Source organism: Silurus aristotelis (genome assembly GCF_946808225.1).
Source record: "Silurus aristotelis genome assembly, chromosome: 1".
In the NCBI taxonomy this organism is placed as follows: Eukaryota; Metazoa; Chordata; class Actinopteri; order Siluriformes; family Siluridae; genus Silurus; species Silurus aristotelis.
Window position 1 is genome coordinate 29,434,127 of NC_139574.1, and position 17,708 is coordinate 29,451,834.

Here is a 17,708-nt window from a genome sequence, read left to right on the forward strand (position 1 = left end):
ACATGGATTGATCTTAACACCATTAAGAAACATTGAGAACCCCCTATTGTCAATACAATATCTCGGCAAAAATTAATGCAACTCTGGACAGAAATAAATGTTGTGAAAGTTTATCGAAACAGTGTCACTGCGAATTTGTGCTGAAATCAAAGCAGCATGTGGTCCAAATAAATATTAGTGTGTGCCTTTTTTTTTTTTTTTGGCCAGTCAATGTATAATATTTCATATAATACCCACAATAAATAAAGACAAAATATTAATGCAAAAAATAACAGAAAAAACCTAATTGAATAAAAATGTATATAGATAGAAATACTCCATAAAAAAATATTTTTTTAAAGACAAAATAAAGATTTGTTTAAACAATGAATACAGATGAAATACTTAGGCAAAATATGGACATAAAAGACTTGTAAAACCAAAAACCTTTTTACAGATAAAATCATTTTAAAATCTCATATTTATTAAAACACTCTGAACAAATAAATAAATATTGGTTTTAAACCATGACCAGGAACTTGACTGCTGGAAAACTTTTATGTCTAACACGATATGGCATATTTTAAACAAACCTAACTATAATTTCTCTGCAGTGTGTTTGAGAGGAGAAAAAACTGTGTTTGTCTCGAATCTTAGATTCCTTTGTTTCAGTGAGATCAGTGGAGATGTTTCCGGATTGCGGAAAAGCTTGGGAGGAAGTTCAAACAAATCTGCTGTGGAGCCATTTTCTTTGTTGAATGAATAGAAAATACTGCAGTGTGTGTGTGTGTGTGTGTGTGTGTGTGTGTGTGTGAGAGAGAGAGAGAGAGAGAGAGAGAGAGAGAGAGAGAGAGAGAGAGAGAGAGAGAGATGAACTGAAGAGATTGTTGTGTGTTTAAGAGAAGTGTGGGGCTTCTGGAGATCATCGAACATTATTAGACATGAGATGTGTGTACCCAGAATGCTACTCCCTGTGTGTGGGAGTATGTAGGTATACATGAGTGGGAGTTTGTACCAGACAGAAAGAAAAGTGTTGTCAGGTTCGAGTCTGTTTGCAGTCATATTTGCATGTTAGCAATGTCAAGTCAAGTCAAGTTTATTTCTAGAGTGCTTTTCACAACAGACATTGTCTCAAAGCAGCTTTACAGAATTTAACAGTTAAGGTGAATGGTGTGCATTTATCCCTGATGAGCAAGGGCAAGGAAAAACTCCCTTAGATGTTATGAGGAAGAAACCTTGAGAGGAACCAGACTCAAAAGAGGAACCCATCGTCATTTGGGTGATATCAAGAGTGTGATCATAAATCTGCACAATACAGAACACTGTACAGTGAGAACTAACATGAGCACAGGAATGTAATTATGAGTATTTAATATAATATATGAGTCTTTTACATTCATTTGTGGGTATAAAACTAGGAGCTACTGAGCAACTCAAAAAATAGCTCAACAATGTTAATGAATGATGTCTGTTACATATTTAAATTTGGAATAATCTTAAATGTTAAAATAATTATATTTGAATAAACAGATTTGTCAACCTTTGAAAACAATAATAAGGTCCTGAGCAAGTGATCAGAAGGATGTAATGCTGTTTGGTTTTTTATCTGGCAGGGGCTAAGACAGAGACAGAAAGGAAGTATTGAACATGGCCATCATTTTCTAGTCCTTAGTTTAACTCAACTCAAGCAGTGTTGAAATCATAAGGTCAAAGTTCCTAAAATGCTACTGAGTTGAAGAACAAGTCAAGACAGGAGAACCAGTCAGAGAACCAGTCTCTGAACTCAAGCCAAGAATATGTCTTATGATTATGAGGAACAATTAGCTTTATGAACTACAACTTAATGTAAAAAAGGTAAATATAAGAAATTGTTTCACCAGCTTAATTTCAAATCTCATAAACTCTGGTTTAAGTCAAAGACTGATTGTTATCAATTCACGGCAAAAGGGATTTCATGAGCTAGAGACATCGTCGGCTTCAACTAAATGTTTAAAAAGCTTAAAAAGTCTAAGTCAAACTATGAATCTCATAAAATCAGGTCTCATATTCTCAAGTCTAAGTAAAACAATGAGTCTTACAAACTCGAATCCAAATCCATCGCAAAGAATGAATTTCATAAGTCATTTACTCCATGTCCAATTCAGGGAGGGGGTCTGACTGAGTCATTGTGTAGTACTTGAGTATTTATATTAGTATTTTCAAGTCCTTAGCAAAACTTTCTATTGTCTTTGTTTTACTAAAATATTCCAATGCTTTGCCCACTATTATAAATTATTTGTCAAAACAACTGATTACAGAATTAGCACAAATACAAATTTATAAACCATTAGTTGTCCCCCAGAAACAAATAAGCTGTAATGTCTTCCCTGAGACATCTCACTAGAACAATTAAGATGAACTAATATTTATTTAAATTGTGCAACGAATGATTGAGATCTCGTTCTTTATCCGGGTGAGTAAAAACCAGACAGATCCGTCTAAAGGATATGGTTTTGAACTGGTACATGTAGGAAATGTGAATTTCTGCCCAACAGCTTCTTCTTATTCTCTCTTATCTTTTAGGTCAGATTTTTTTCAGTTACCATTAATCTTTGACCCACAGTGTCAGTTCTTATTCTTCTTTCAGTATTTCTGTGTCCGTGTCCTCTGCTGCTGTTCGGTGTGGCATTGCAGCTCGATAACGACCCAACAGGCCCTCGTAACTCTGACACTTAAATCAATGGCTGATAATTGATTGGCCAGACAGGTTCGCACTGCCATAATACCCTGCTGCAGCTATGATTCACCTCATCACTCTTTGTAGAGGACAACGTCGCCTGGAGAAAATACAGAGATGTAATGAAGAGGGATGGAGAGAGATTTCTGTAGCAGCAGCTGCCTAGCATTAGATAATCAGCTAATTAAAATTCAATTTCCTTACCAGTTCTATCGGCCAGTTAGCTCTGAGTGGCAACGTCATCGTTACTTTATATGCTGTATGACAACAACTAGCTGTTATACGAGCATTTGTCTGAGTGCATGATTGCAGCTCAACATAGCCGATCTTTCAGTTTATAAACACGTTTCCTTGTGTGAACCTCACAATAGAGATATCACAGCAGGTGGATAAGATAAAGGAGCCAGCGGAGGAAAATAGGAGAACTAGAAGTAAAGAGGACTGGAATAGGGGGAGGAGAGAAAGGACAGAGCGTAAGGAAAGGGGAGGACAGGAACAAATATGTGGAGGAAAAAAGATAAAGAGACAGAATGTAGTGACTGAGAAATAAATAGAGAAGGAAAGGAGGGACATTAAGGAAGGAAAGAATGATGAACTGAAAGAAAGAAGGAAACGAGATTAAACAAGAAAGACAAGAGGGAGGTAATGAAAAGGGTGAAAAATAGGAAAGGGTAAAAGGTGAAAAAAAGTATATATTATATAGATTTTTATACTGAGTTTTTTTTTCTGCGTCTTTTTTCTATTTTTGTTTCAGCTGCTGCTCTCGGTAACCTGGTGTCTGACCTGGCAGGACTCGGGTAAGACATCCTCTTAAATCTCCTCAATTTATCACCTCACTTCCCTCTTTAGCTCAGTTAGGGATCAGATAATGAGCAGATGCGGATCACACACGCGCGCGCGCCTCATGCACGTCTTACTGGTGTCAGGACTGGCAAGCGAAGATTGCAAACATTTTTATCTGACAGGTTGAAGGTTAAAGTGTGAACCTGGTGTGGCTGCATTTCACACCTCAGTACACATTACAGCCTCAGACAGTTCCAGAAAGTTCTTCACCCTCTGAATCTCTCTAATGTGAGTCAGTGAGTCATCACATACACACACATACACACTGAAGTGCTGTTACACTGAAGTGTGTTCCGGATGATTTCCTGTTCAACTATATGAGGATGGGTGCAGGCTTTTAGGCTCAGCTGTCTCAGCCAGTCTCAAAGCTTTATCCCATCACACTGGATCTGTTCTTCAGTGTGCAATGCTCAGTAATCTCCTTCTTCACTGCTGCGGAACTCATTACGACTCCTGTGCTGCTTCTTGCTCAATTACAGCTCATCCACTGCTCCTGGTTCCATTACTGCTCTTACTGCTTCTGTTACTAATCCTCTCTCTGTCTGCTCTTGTGAGTTACTAACATAGACAAAGTGAAAGTTGAGCTGAATGACCTGGTGTGATCTTCCCTTTTACATTAGACCTATCTCTCTCTCTCTCTCTCTCTCTCTCTCTCTCTCTCTCTCTCTCTCTCTCTCTCTCTCTCTCCTCGCTCTCTCTCTCTCTCTCTCTCTCTCTCTCTCTCTCTCTCTTTCGCTCTATCTCTTTATTTACTCAGGCCCTCACGGTGGTTTCGCTCTCATACCATCACTGAATTCAATAAAGAAGAAGAATAATTTTAGAGTTCTCCTATACTTCGTTATTTGAGGAATCAAGCTTTGTTTCATTACACCATTAGATCATATTTCCTCATTTTTTAAACAGCAGCTTGTTATTAATTGCTGAATTATGTTTTGTAGTTAAGGAAATATATTTAGGCATTTGTGGTTGTGATCATCCATGGCATCTCTGCTTCTTTTTTTTTATTTTTTTTATTTTTTTTATTTTATAACCAAAATTCCTGTCTGGGAAAAAAAAAGAAAAAAAGATGTGGGACATTTTATTTTCCACTAAAAAGTTTCCACCATAAATTACAAATATTTAATGGACTATTAAAGCCAAATAAGATGGAGAAAGAGAAAAAATGTATTATAAAATAAACAAATACATAAATAAAAAAAAACTAGTAAAGGCTAAAACCTAATAATTAAATTTCTATGGACAGATTACATTACAGAGCTACAGAAAACAAGACAAAGAAAAAAATATTGACAAAAGAAAAAAAACAAAAAAAAAAACAGCAATAAAAAAATTAAATAAATCCTCTCATTAGAACCATGATAACATTTTGTGGTCAGCTATATGGAGCAGTGAGAATCAGGCAGCGAGGAAAATCAGACTCATCTCATTAGATTAGATTACGTACAGATCGAGGGCATCAGCCTCTGTCTTGATAAGAATTGAAACAGATTTGTCTCCTAAACTGTCCGTGGTTCCTGTTCCTGAATTCCATGCCGCTCATTATCACTCTGACACACCCCAGGCCTGGGAAAAAGACAGTGCCGAAACATAGAGTGAGCTGTCTACTAACAAACCGCTTTTCATCTCCATCATCATCTCAGCTCACGTGCTAAAAGTGTCGTTTCAGACCTGGCGAGATGTTTAGAAGCGTGTCCTCTGTGTGTTAATCTCAGTGAAGGAGGTGTGGCCTCGGTGTGTCGCAGGACAAAGGATGCCTTTTGCATGGAACATTTCTGGTTTATATTAAAAGCTATATTAACTTCATTCACATCAGATTTGGACATCAAATCATTTTGGATGAGAAGTCACACACCCAATAGCATGTGATTTAACAAATTAGCTGAAACATCTGTCACAGCTGGCTCAGTTACAGACCATTGCATCTGGAGCCAAGCACACAACTGTCTAGAGAGGTCAGCGTGTCTGATCTGCCAGAACATTCTTTAGGATTTTAAATCAAATTTGTAACTTGATGGCTGCAATCCTGTCACTATATAAATACGCGCGTGTGTGTGTGTGTGTGTGTGTGTGTGTGTGTGTGTGCGTGTGTGTGTGCGTGTGTGTGTGCGTGTGTGTGTGCGTGTGTGTGTGTGTAGTCTTGCAGGCTACGTGGAAGCTCTGGCTTGTAGACTCGGCATGCAAATTCCAGATCTGAGTCCCAAACAGGCTGACATGTGGCAGACTCGAGTCAGCTCTCACATGGTAAGTAATACATCACTGTCCCTCTCTTCCATCTTCCTTTTCTACAGCCTCATCATCACATCCACATGTCTCTCTTTATTCTCTCTGGAAAAAAATCTCAGAATTTAAGGAAGTAATAATATGGTTTATTTCTAACATGCTTTCTGCACAACAGCATTCAGGGATCTCTGTGCACCAAATTCTCAGTTGATAGATAATTTATTTTTCTTCCAAACACTCTGCATGAAATGACGTTAGTAGGCACTACAGAGGGCTGGTAGAAAGTCCATGCTTCTGTAATATTCAAAAATCTTTAAAGTAATAAACAAATATAACATTTAATTTGGGCTGTCTTTCCGTGGGCTCACCACCTGCAGGAGGGACCATAAGGGACGGTGCTGTGAGGATTGGGCAGCAGTCGAAGGCGGGGGCCTGCTTAGACTGCTGCCCCCGCGACCCTAATTACGGATAAGCTGGAGAAAATGAATGAATGAATTTGGGCTGTAGTTGACACTTTTAAAGGTCTTTGTTAAAGGTCTTCTATATCTCGATGTACATGCACCAGCATTTGGGTTACTAAATTAACCACTAAAACAGAAAGCAGAAATAATATTTTATACATTTCTTTCACACACTTTTTTGTATAAACGTCAAGTTCAGTGGTGTATTAAACTGTGGTTTCGGAGAATTATCTCAACATCTGTGGAAAAAGAAATGTACTTTTTCATTTTTATAAAACGCTGCTGCTGAATACAACAGATTATGAAACTGAATAATTTATCAGCAAAAATGAACGGCAGCAGGATGAGATCAGCATGAATGAAGATTTAATTAAAGACCCCCAGTTTGATGTTGAAAAAGGTCATTCCGTTTTTTCGAGACAGCCATACATACATCTGTCTGGTTTACTTTTTACTCTCGAACAGTCAAATAAATGAAGATCAGGATTCAATCAGGGTCTTTTTCACAAACTCAAAGCAAGGCAGTCTGTGATGTAGATAACAAGATCTCAAACTTCATGAGATAGTGACTCACTCTCCAGTTTATACCTCATCACTGGTGCTGTAATGTTTAAAAGCCTAACAAACACTAGCTTGTGTTCAGCTAGTCGTGGCTCTAAAATGTTTTTGAGTGAGATTGTGCAAGGATTATTGTGCTCAGATATCTAAACCTAGTAAGAACGCAGGAACTAATCCTGTTTTGTGTTGAACTTGCAGGGCAAAGCCATCGGAGTGGGAATCGGGTGCATCCTGGGAATGTTTCCTCTCCTGTTCTACAAAGACGACGAGGACAAGAAAAAGGACACAGCTGAGGATCCGCCTCCGTCTCCTCCTGACTCCGCCCCCAAGAACGCATGATAAAGAATTAAACGCCTCCTCGACGCCCTGTAAATGAGTGACTGTTCGAACCGTGAGCCGAGCTGCCAAACGCAGCATTCTTTTATTGACACGTATGCGCATGGTTTTCATTGTTGTGTTGAAATGTTCTGAGAAAGTTCCTGAGAAACCAGAGCATGGAGAGAATCTTCAACCATTTCGGCTTTTTATTTCATTTTACGCAGAGCTATTTTCCAGAAATTCCTTTTTTTATTGATTTATTGCAATAGTTTACAAGACAGAGCTAGTAGTAAACGATAAGCTTATTTGTATATTTTTTCTGATATTTAATATTAGTTTTATTCAAAAAAAGGAAAATTTAGTGCATTATTATATTATACAGTATCAAGAATATTTTTGTTTTATTTTCTTTTTACCAAATTAATGAAATTCTTACTTAGCACAAAGAGTTAGACAAGGAGAAAGAATGTTCTAAACTTATTTTTAAGGATTTACAAAATTGGACTGTTGTGGTTGTGTTTAAGACATCAGGCGTTATGTCTATTAAAGACAGGAATTCGGTTTATTCACTGTTTGAAATTACACACAGCACATTTTTCTTTTTTTTCTTTACCGTGACATTTGGGATTGGGGGAGGGGATTAAGTAATTATTATTATTGGGTTTTCCTTATTTGCACGTGCATAGTGATGTAATGCAAAAATAGAAACATAAAAATTAGTTGTTTTTTTAAGGTTTTGCATGTTTATGAAAGATATTGGAACTCCTACCTTTTTCTTTTTTCATCTAACACAAATTACGAATTTTCTTAATTAGTTTTTTTTTTTTCTTTAAGAACCTAAAGATATTTTATCCACTTTCCGTTATTTATTGAAATATTTGAATCTGTTTTTAACATCACACTAATGTCCTCCTTCCCTTGTATTTTATCAACACAGATTTCTTCAAAATGTGGAGGATTTTGTTTTTGCTCTTACGATGATGCTGATGGACCGAAATTAAGCTGAACTTCAAATCCTAACATCATGTTAACATCATGCCACAGGAGTAAAATCACTGATTTTTGTTTCTGTAAATTTTGAATTCTTTTATTTATTTAATAAGGAGTTTGTGGGACAAACATTATCTACTACTAGATTATCATCTTTGTGCTTTATAGACACTAAGAAAGCTAGACTTTAATGTTGTTTGGGTTAGTGTTTTTTATTTGTGAATCAGTTTAATGCTGTTTAGATTTAGGAAAAGCAGTGAGATGTCATTATTTCTCTTCTGGGCTCCTAAGGGCCAGCAATGAAGACTAAAAGAGAAGGAAATATGCAGAATGTGAAAATCTGAACAAACGCCACGTTTTGTTTTGTTTTAAGCCAACGCACAAAAAATACCACACATACATGTGCATTAAGCTAGCACATCCTGATTTAGTCATATGATAGTCCTGGTGGTTGATTAGGGCAGGGCTTAAGGCAATTGTGAATATAATCAGTTTGATTTAGTTCTAGATATAAAGGACTGTTCTATACAATGCGGTATATATGTTAAAACAAGCAAAGACTGTGGATAATAAGTATAAATGTAAAAACAATTCAACAGATACAGTTAAAAAATGCTTTCTATATTTCAAAACACATTGTAGTTTAACTTGCCAGATGTGCTAAATGAACTAGTTAGCATTGTTAGCCTTAGCTAACTATTAGCCAACTGTTAGCATTGATTTGGAGCTAGTGAATCCACAAAGCAATCTGCACTAGCTAATGTAACATTATTGATATTTATATGATTGAGCGTGTTACACTTGAAACTGCTTCAACTGAATCAAAATTCAGCTAAAGCTCTGCCCTCCTCCGCCAGCTTAACAGAATCAGGATATCTTTTATATGCACATCTCATAGACACTACATGTTACTATTCAGACCTCAGGCATGCTTCTGTGTTATCATGTGCCCTGATGCAGAGGCATTGTGAAGAGAATATTTATTTATTTAGACGTGTCCTAACATCGGCATGATACATTTGTCGTTAGCGCAACCACAAGCTACAAAAATAAATATATCCGTAGAGCTCATGCTACAAAGATACGATTAAACTAATTTATTTATTTTTTTTTTTATTTGGTTAACATTTTTAATCTTGTAAGCTATTTAGCAAACGTGTAAATAGTTAACAGGTTTTGATTTTAGTAGGAAGCTAGCAAAATTATACTAGAAAGCATTCTTTTTTTTTTTTTTTAAAAACACCATTTCTTAAATTCAGAAATTACAAATCACAAAAAGTAAATATTTGTTTCATTATCTAAATTCATTATTTAAACTAATTAATTCATATTATTAAATGCAAATTGCATTCAGTGATCATGTGACGAAGTTCTAAAAATATTGTCATGTTCGTAATTTGCTGGGGGTTTTGAGATAACGAGACTTAAACTGAACTAAACATCATTTTTATTCTGGATGTTTTGAACATTTTTCTCACACTGCACAGTGTTTGCGCATACTTGTTTGATCTGCATGTGACTTCTTTATTGATTTGGTCATGAAACACTGATATTTTGTATTCAAAGCATTAACAATGAATTAAAGTGATCAAAACTCGAAGTTGTGATGTCGGGTGCCGTAACCATGGCAATGCCACGTCCCTACATCAGAGATAGAATGAAGGTGCATGGGATCTTACTGACCTCAGTGGCTTTACATTTACGCTTGGGAATAAAGAAGGAAGCACAAGCACTGGAGAGAGAGAGAGAGAGAGAGAGAGAGAGAGAGAGAGAGAGCGAGGGAGAGGGAGAGAGAGAGGGAGAAAGAGAGGGAGAGAGAGAGGGAGAGAGAGAGTGTGTGTGACAGAATTGGAGGTTGAATGAAGCCATTCTGAAATATGTACATACAGTTTGTGTGTATGAGAGAGTTGTGTTTATTAAAGATTTAAGTAGAATTCCTTAGCTTGTAGTGACTATGCATTAATGGTAGAAAAAAACCAACACAGAATGTTTTTATACCTGCATGCTGAATTATTTATTAAACTTCTTAAAGATTGAAATGTTTGTTCAATTGTTTTTGAATTACTTCATCTGTTTGTTTTTTTGTTGTTGTTATTTTGTTGCTCATTAAGGTGAACTTCAGATGCTTGTTTCCATTTGAGCTTGAGCCTTTAGGACAATATTCAAAATACATTTGGCTGTAAAAACAAGACAACATATCCCCAAAGCACAGCATACCAAAGGTAAAGAATGCTGGTGGCAGCTTCATGCTGCGAGGGTGCTTTTCTGCTGGGACTACAGCATCTAACAAAATGTTTCTCTTCCCAATGTAATTCCAGGGTTTTCTTCATGATGGGTGAAGAAATTAATAATTAAAAAAGGAATGTATTCAATATACACATTTTTTTTTATTTATATTGGTTGCCCTCACCTCACCTCCAGTACTATAAATTAATTTAGGTTTTATTCATAACACTTTTGTAATAAATCTGAGAATCAAATAAAAGCTGAAAAATGAGACATTTAATAACTTTTCTGTCTATTTTTGGTCAACCTGGGTACTTCAAGACAGTATAAATTAATAAAGCACACAGGTACAGGCCACAGGTATTGTTAGCCCACCGGTGGAAAGGAGGTACCCGAAGGAGGAGAAGGAGAGGAGGAAAACGTCTACAGACACAGCAGGGGAATGTAGAATTGTAGGAGAGGGGAGGTTATGGTTGGTACTTTAAATGTTGGTACTATGACTATGAGCTGATACGATGGAGCAGAGAAAGGTAGACATGTTCAGGGAAGAGGTCAGACAGGGGCTCGGTGGTGAAAAGGTGTTGGATGATTGGGCAACTACTGCAGAAGTGATGAGGGAGGCAGCTAGAAAGATATGTGACATCTGGAAATAGAAAGGAAGACAAAGAGATGTAGTGGTGGAATGAGGAAGTGCAGGACAGCATAAGGAGAATGAGGTTGGCAAAACAGAATTGGGATCAACAGAGTGATGAGAATAGTATGCAGGAGTACAAGCAGATGCGACAGCAGGTAAAGAAGGATGTGGCGAAAGCCAAGGAAAAAGCATATGAGGAGCTTTATGAGAAGTTGGACACTAAGGAAGGAGAAATTAATTTATACTAATTGGCCAGACACAGTGACCGAGCTGGGAAGGATGTGCTGCAAGGTCGAGCAATAAAGGATGGAGATGGAAATGTGTTGTGAGGAGAGTGTGTTAAGAAGGTGGAGGGAGTATTTTGAGAAGCTGATGAATTAAGAAAATGAGAGAGAGAGAAGGTTGGATGATGTGGAGTTAGTGATGCAGGAAGTGGATAGGATTAGTAAGGAGGAAGTGAGAGCAGCGATAAAGAGCATGAAGAGTGGAAAGTCGGTTGTACCAGATAACATACCGGTAGAAGCGTGGAGATGTTTAGGAGAGATGGCAGTGGAGTTTTTAACCAGATTGTTTAATACGATTCTGGAAGGTGAGAGGATGTTGAGGAATAGAGAAGGAGTGTGCTGGTACCGATCATTAAGAACAAGGGAGATGTGCAGACCTGCAGTAACTACAGGGGAATAAAGTTGATCAGTCACACCATGAAGTTATGGGAAAGAGTAGTGGAAGCCAGGCTGAGAGAAGAGGTGACCATCTGTGAGCAACAGTATGGTTTCATGCCGAGGAAGAGCACCACAGACGCCTTATTTGCTTTGAGAATGTTGATGGAGAAGTATAGAGAAGGACAGAAGGAGGTACATTGTGTGTTTGTGGATTTAGAGAAAGCGTACGACAGAGTGCCAAGAGAGGAGTTGTGGTATTGTATGAGGAAGTCTGGTGTGTCAGAGAAGTATGTGAGGGTGGTGCAGGACATGTATGAGGACAGTGTGACCGCAGTGAAGTGTGCAGTAGGAATGACAGACTAGTTCAAGGTGAAGGCTGTAATTGTGGTACCGCTTGTAGGCACTGGTCTGGAAGTGGCAAACAAACCCTTTCCCGGGCTGGGACAAGCTAGCTAGCCTCAGGGTTGGCAATATCTCCTCACAATGTCTAGCTTTTCTGGAAAAGTCCACCTTGAAAATGGATTTTTAAGTTTGTCCGAGACAAAATCACTTTCTCTTTCTCGGTCAGCCATTGTGGGCATAAAAAAAAATCTTACTTAAATGTATTAATGTGTGCAGAGCGCTACAGATGTGTTTTGCTAGTCAAACTTGACTGTAACAGTTTCTCTCTGACCAACCATTAGAGGACGGAAAAATGCTGACACTATTCTGGGCCAGCTAGCTGACTCTGTGAGGTGATTTTAAAATCTGATTGGTTAAAGAAACAGACCCATTGCTTAACAGACCCATTGCATATAGTTTAAAATACAACGGCCAGCACTACTGATTCTGAAGGCCCTGGGCAGATCAGATTGACATAGAGGCTGAAATCTGATTAAACACAAAATCTAACATCCACATACACCCACTTCAGCCAAGAGGAACACTATAAAATGAAGAAAATAGACTGTTGGGAATATATATAAATATATATATATATATATATATATATATATATATATATATATATATATATATATATATATATATATATATATATATATATATATATATATATATATATATATTTACACCAACACACACTAGTAATTTGAGTTATGTTATTTTGTTGCTGAGTATGGTGAGAGTTGTGTTCAGGTGTCCCCAGTCCCTAACCCTCCATTCTATTTCCATTTTATTGACTTGCGCATATTTTGGAAGATGACTTCCCCATTTAAATTTCCCACACATGCTTTGGTTGCATTTTTTCTATGCATCGATAAATAAAGCTCTCACTGATTTGGCTTTAGTTTAGAAACCAGGCACTTGAGGTTGCTTGGGCTCTTCTAATATTCCTGGAAGTGTACGATAATCAAAACTCTCTCTCTCTCTCTCTCTCTCTCTCTCTCTCTCTCTCTCTCTCTCTCTCTCTCTCTCTCTCTCTCTCTCTCTTTCTCTCTATCTCTGTGTGTGTGTGTGTGTGTGTGTGTGTGTGTGTGTGTGTGTGTGTGTGTGAGAGAGAGAGAGAGAGAGAGAGAGAGAGAGAGAGAGAGAGAGAGAGAGAGAGAGAGAGAGAGAATCAGCTACCTAATCAAAGAACGGCTGTTATTGGCTCAAGGCACAGCTGCAAAAAAAAAAAACATCTTACATTCTGGCACTGAAAATTAATTTTCTTTCTCATTATAACATAAAACACAAATTTATTCCAGTTTGTTGTTTTATTATGTGATGTTATGGAGCTCGTAGCAAGTTTATTCAATCCAGCTAAAGACAGAATCATTTAGGGTTTTAGGATTAATGCACAGATTCCTACCATCTCTAAGATGAAAACCATTTTCTCATTTTATTAACTCCCAGTGCACATGCTGGCACAGCATTTTTCAAAGAAGTAGAACTTTCAGCAACCTTTTCCTCATTATCCTTGCATAATTGACCCTTTTTCCAAATAGCTATAAATCTTAAAAGTGACAAAACAGCACATGATTGTGTGAAGGAACACATGCAGGTAGTTGGGTTCAAAGAGGCAGATGTAGAGGACAGGGTCGTATGGAGACGAATGATCCGCTGTGGCGACCCCTAATGGGAGCAGCCGGAAGAAAAAGAAGAAGTAGGAGATTATATAAAAAAATACAAGGTTATTCAAAAAGAATGAACCGATATCATGACGCATTGCTTCAGTTCTCAAGCATAGTCATGGAATGAGTCAGTGACCATTTGGAAGAGAAGTTATCTAAGTTGATTGTGAGTATAATACTTGTGACTTGCCTTTGAACTTTTCCTTAATAAAATATTGCGTAATAAAATCGGTTCATTCTTTTTGAATAACCCTGTATATCCAATATATATATATATATATATATATATATATATATATATATATATATATATATATATATATATATATATATATCCTATATTATATTCTCTCTCTCTCTCTCTCTCTCTCTCTCTCTCTTTCTCTCTCTCTCTCTCTCTCTCTCTCTCTCTCTCTCTCTCTCTCTCTATATATATATATATATATATATATATATATATATATATATATATATATATATATATATATATATATATATATATATAAAATCTCTTCTTCTTCTTCTTTTGGCTGCTCCTATTGGGGGTTGCGAAAGCAGATCATTCGTCTCCATACCCCCCTGTCCTCTACATCTGCCTCTTTTAAACCAACTACCTGCATGTCTTCCTTCACCACATCCATGAACCTCCTTTTTGGCCTTCCTCTTTTCCTCCTTCCTGGTGGCTCTATCCTCAGCATTCTCCTACCGATATTCCCCATGTCCCTCCTCTGCACGTGTCCAAACCATCTCAATCTCACCTCCCTTACTTTGTCTTCAAAACGTCCTACATGCGCTGTCCCTCTAATATAATCTCCTGCTTTTGCAATGTAGTACACAATGTAGGGTGTAAAACCATACTTATATGAATATATGGCAACTTCTTTTTTTTTTCCTTTTAACTGACACTCATGTATTTTCATGAATTATGTACAAAATCTTTAGCTTTCCTGTTACTAGTAGGTCCTGAAAGGTTCTTGACAGTTCCCGTAGTTTTAACCCTCTCATAATCATGAACTGTGGAATCAGGAATGCTCTTGCTTTGCTAGAATCATTTTTATGTCATGTTCCACAGCTCATTTCTTCACCATTGTATAAAATAGACAAGTAAAAGGGAATGACCTTTTCAAGCAGTTCAGTTGCCAAATTCAGTTTAATTCTTGAATTATTTTATACTTCTTATGGAGGTATAGGAGGGAAATGGTTGACTAAAGCCCAGCTGAAACTGTACTAGGAAGATTAAAAGTAAATGCTGCTGGAGGGCACAATGTAGGGTGTACAAGAAATTATGTTAATGAGCCTTGTGAACAGACTATGAAGTGTTTTGTTACTCTGTATTTGCCCAGTCCTCAATTAGTTACAGTGAAAGTGTATAATTTGATGACATAATAGTGTTACATGGTGTGTGTGTGTGTGTGTGTGTGTGTGTGTGTGTGTGTGTGTGTGTGTGTGTGTGTGTGTGTGTGTGTATACTTGTTTTACAAAATAAAGCTCTGGCATTTGGGCATTTAAAGCTGGAGAGCTGAGTCCATCGTCTCTGTGTCCTCTGCCTAGGGGACTTCTATTATTTTAAATTCTAGTGGCATTTTTGTAAAATCTTTTAGACATGTAGTATGTTTATATGGTGTGTACGAGTTGCTAGAGTGACTAGGTATTGCATATATAATAATAAGTTATAGGAGTTTTTAATAGTGTGCTTTTGTTGCTTAATAAGTCAAGGCTTTTATTGTCATTTATACTATACACAGTGGTACAGAGTACACAGTAAAAATAAAAACAACGTTCCTACATAAAGTGCATCGAGTGCAACCGAATAAGCGCCCCTATTCAGTATATTAAAGTGTTAATTCACCGTGGTAGGCAGCTTTTTGGCTTCTCTCCCACCAAATAAAATTTGCCTGGAGTCGCAAAACATATTCGGCCGTAAAAATAATATACATTATAATATATAAATTTGTTGTTTTATGCAGATGTAAGGTAGTTGTCTAGATACACCACTAGGTGTCACTAGTGTAATTTCAATTGTATTTGAATGTTAGCAATTTTTACCTTTTTGTCCCTGGCAATTTAAAAGTGGCATTGTGGTGTTGCACGTGCTGTTGTAGTTATACTTTCACTTTTACCTGTTAAATCTTGTTTTGTTTTTTCTTTAAATTTAAATGAATTTTTACTTTGTAAAGTTTTGTGTCAACATTAGATTCTGTTTCTCAATAAAGAACCTAATGTTTAATGCCTCATTATTTCTACAGCAGAGAGAGGCATATTTCTAATTTTCAAAACAATTTTCTCATTTATTTTTGAAGTCTGAGCATAGATGCTTGGATATTTTAATGAAAACTTCTTTCTTATATTCTCTGTCTGTGAACGGCTTTCTACACTTCGTTATCTCTTGAGTTGTTGAGTTTGGAGACTTTATCCACTGTATGAAGTAAAATCTTCTCTGCTCCGCTTTCTGCAGCAGTTCTAAAATGGTTCTTTTTCGTTTATCTCCAGCTGAGTACTTCTCAGCAAATGCTGTGTGCTTCGTCTGGAAATGGCGTTAAATGCAAAAAAGAATTTCTGTTTGTCAATTTCTCACCACATATCAAACATGTCGGCAGGCCAGCATTGCTGGCAGTGAAAGTCAATAAATCTGTCCCTGCAGAATTAAACTCTGTTTTCATCTGAGATTTTTTAGATTTATGCATAGCTAGCTTACAAGAAAAGGGGTCTGGACCTCCATATCAGCTACTCTTGGGTCAAAGTGAGGGAAGTAGATAGTAAGTGATGTATGGTTTGATCGACAAAATATTAAAACTTTATTTACAGTGTCACGTGTTACCTTAAATGGCTAAAATGGGAGTTGTTCCATTTGAAACACTGTTCACTGGGTAACGAAAAATTTAGTTAAATTCATCTAAAAATATTTGTATTTACATGACATTTTGCCGAAGCTACAGAGAGCCACAGCGTGGGGGGACAGCTAAAGATCTGAATGAGTAGTTGCCTTCATCATATAATAAGTTCTGACCTTGTTCTAATTGACTTCCATCTGTACATTTACTGTAAATCATAGGGTATAGGATGCATTGTTTAGTGCACTACCAAAAATGAGAAATTGAGTCATAGAATAAATGTCCTACTGGTCATCAAGTGCACTATGTAGGGAGTTAAGTCATAATTGTATACTGTAAGTGATAAATCTATATAATATGTTTGGAGCCAAAGCCATTGGACATTGATCTAGTGCACTAAAAAGTAAAAAAAAAAAAAAGAGCAATGGGTTAAATCCCTTTTTGATGTGTTTAGTGCAATAGGTATTGATATATACATTAATATAAATGATATATACCAAATCCCTAATGGATGTGTGTCTAGTGCATATGTATACCTTTAAAGTCCACTGATGTAGGCAGCTAATTTCTTTCTCTGGACATGTGGTGCACTATGTACGAAGCAGTAGCATCATTTAATATCCTTAAGTAGTGAGTTTATATACAGTATGAGGAGCAGGGTTTTGAATGTGAGAAACACCTGCTGCACTTTGTAATGTTTTGCTGTATTTCTGGAGAGGTTTTTGTGTATTAAATATGATTTACTGCAATTCCATCCATAAATCTGAATCTCCCAATGTGCCTCTTTAACAAAGATAAAATGCAAATCGCTACAGAGATGTAATTATGGTAATGAACACAGACACAGCACATGGTCTATTTTGACATTATTTCATTCATCACTGTAAATGATCATCGATTTGCACACATTACTGTCACATTACTTTTGAAGTGAACCCCAGTGGAATGACCTGCTGTACTTTTACCTGCATTTAATTTTCTTTCTCACAGTGAACTCATGCTTGGGGAAAAGTTTTTACATTCACTTTGACACTTGTGGGGCTCATTAATTTTTTTTTTATTCTAACCTGGGGGTTTTCTGTGATGTGATAACTAACACAGGAATGTTTCTACAAATGAGTAAAGGTACAGCTGTGCCTTTTCCCCCAAAGTCCCCACAGTGAATCCATGCAGAATGCTAATTGGAATACAGAAGGTTGTAGTGTCATGTAGACTG

General features: G+C 36.9%; 1 protein-coding gene across 2 annotated transcripts in view; it reads left to right on the top strand.

The window, feature by feature from the left end:
* LOC310720316 (transmembrane protein 65-like) overlaps positions 1 to 10,591 on the top strand; it is a 35,402-nt gene extending 24,811 nt beyond the window's left edge. Inside the window, exons 5-8 of one of the 2 annotated variants that reach the window (XR_014531707.1) lie at positions 3,450 to 3,492; positions 5,674 to 5,779; positions 6,976 to 7,168; positions 8,033 to 10,591. Coding sequence is in view for 1 of the 2 variants with exons in the window: in XM_083530816.1 (XP_083386942.1) it covers positions 3,450 to 3,492; positions 5,674 to 5,779; positions 6,976 to 7,116 (290 nt within the window). In the remaining variant the exon portion in view is untranslated. Of the gene's footprint in view, positions 1 to 3,449; positions 3,493 to 5,673; positions 5,780 to 6,975; positions 7,418 to 8,032 lie in introns of those variants that run through there. The other variant, XM_083530816.1, reaches the window with a different exon arrangement.
* The last annotated feature ends 7,117 nt before the right edge of the window (positions 10,592 to 17,708 follow it).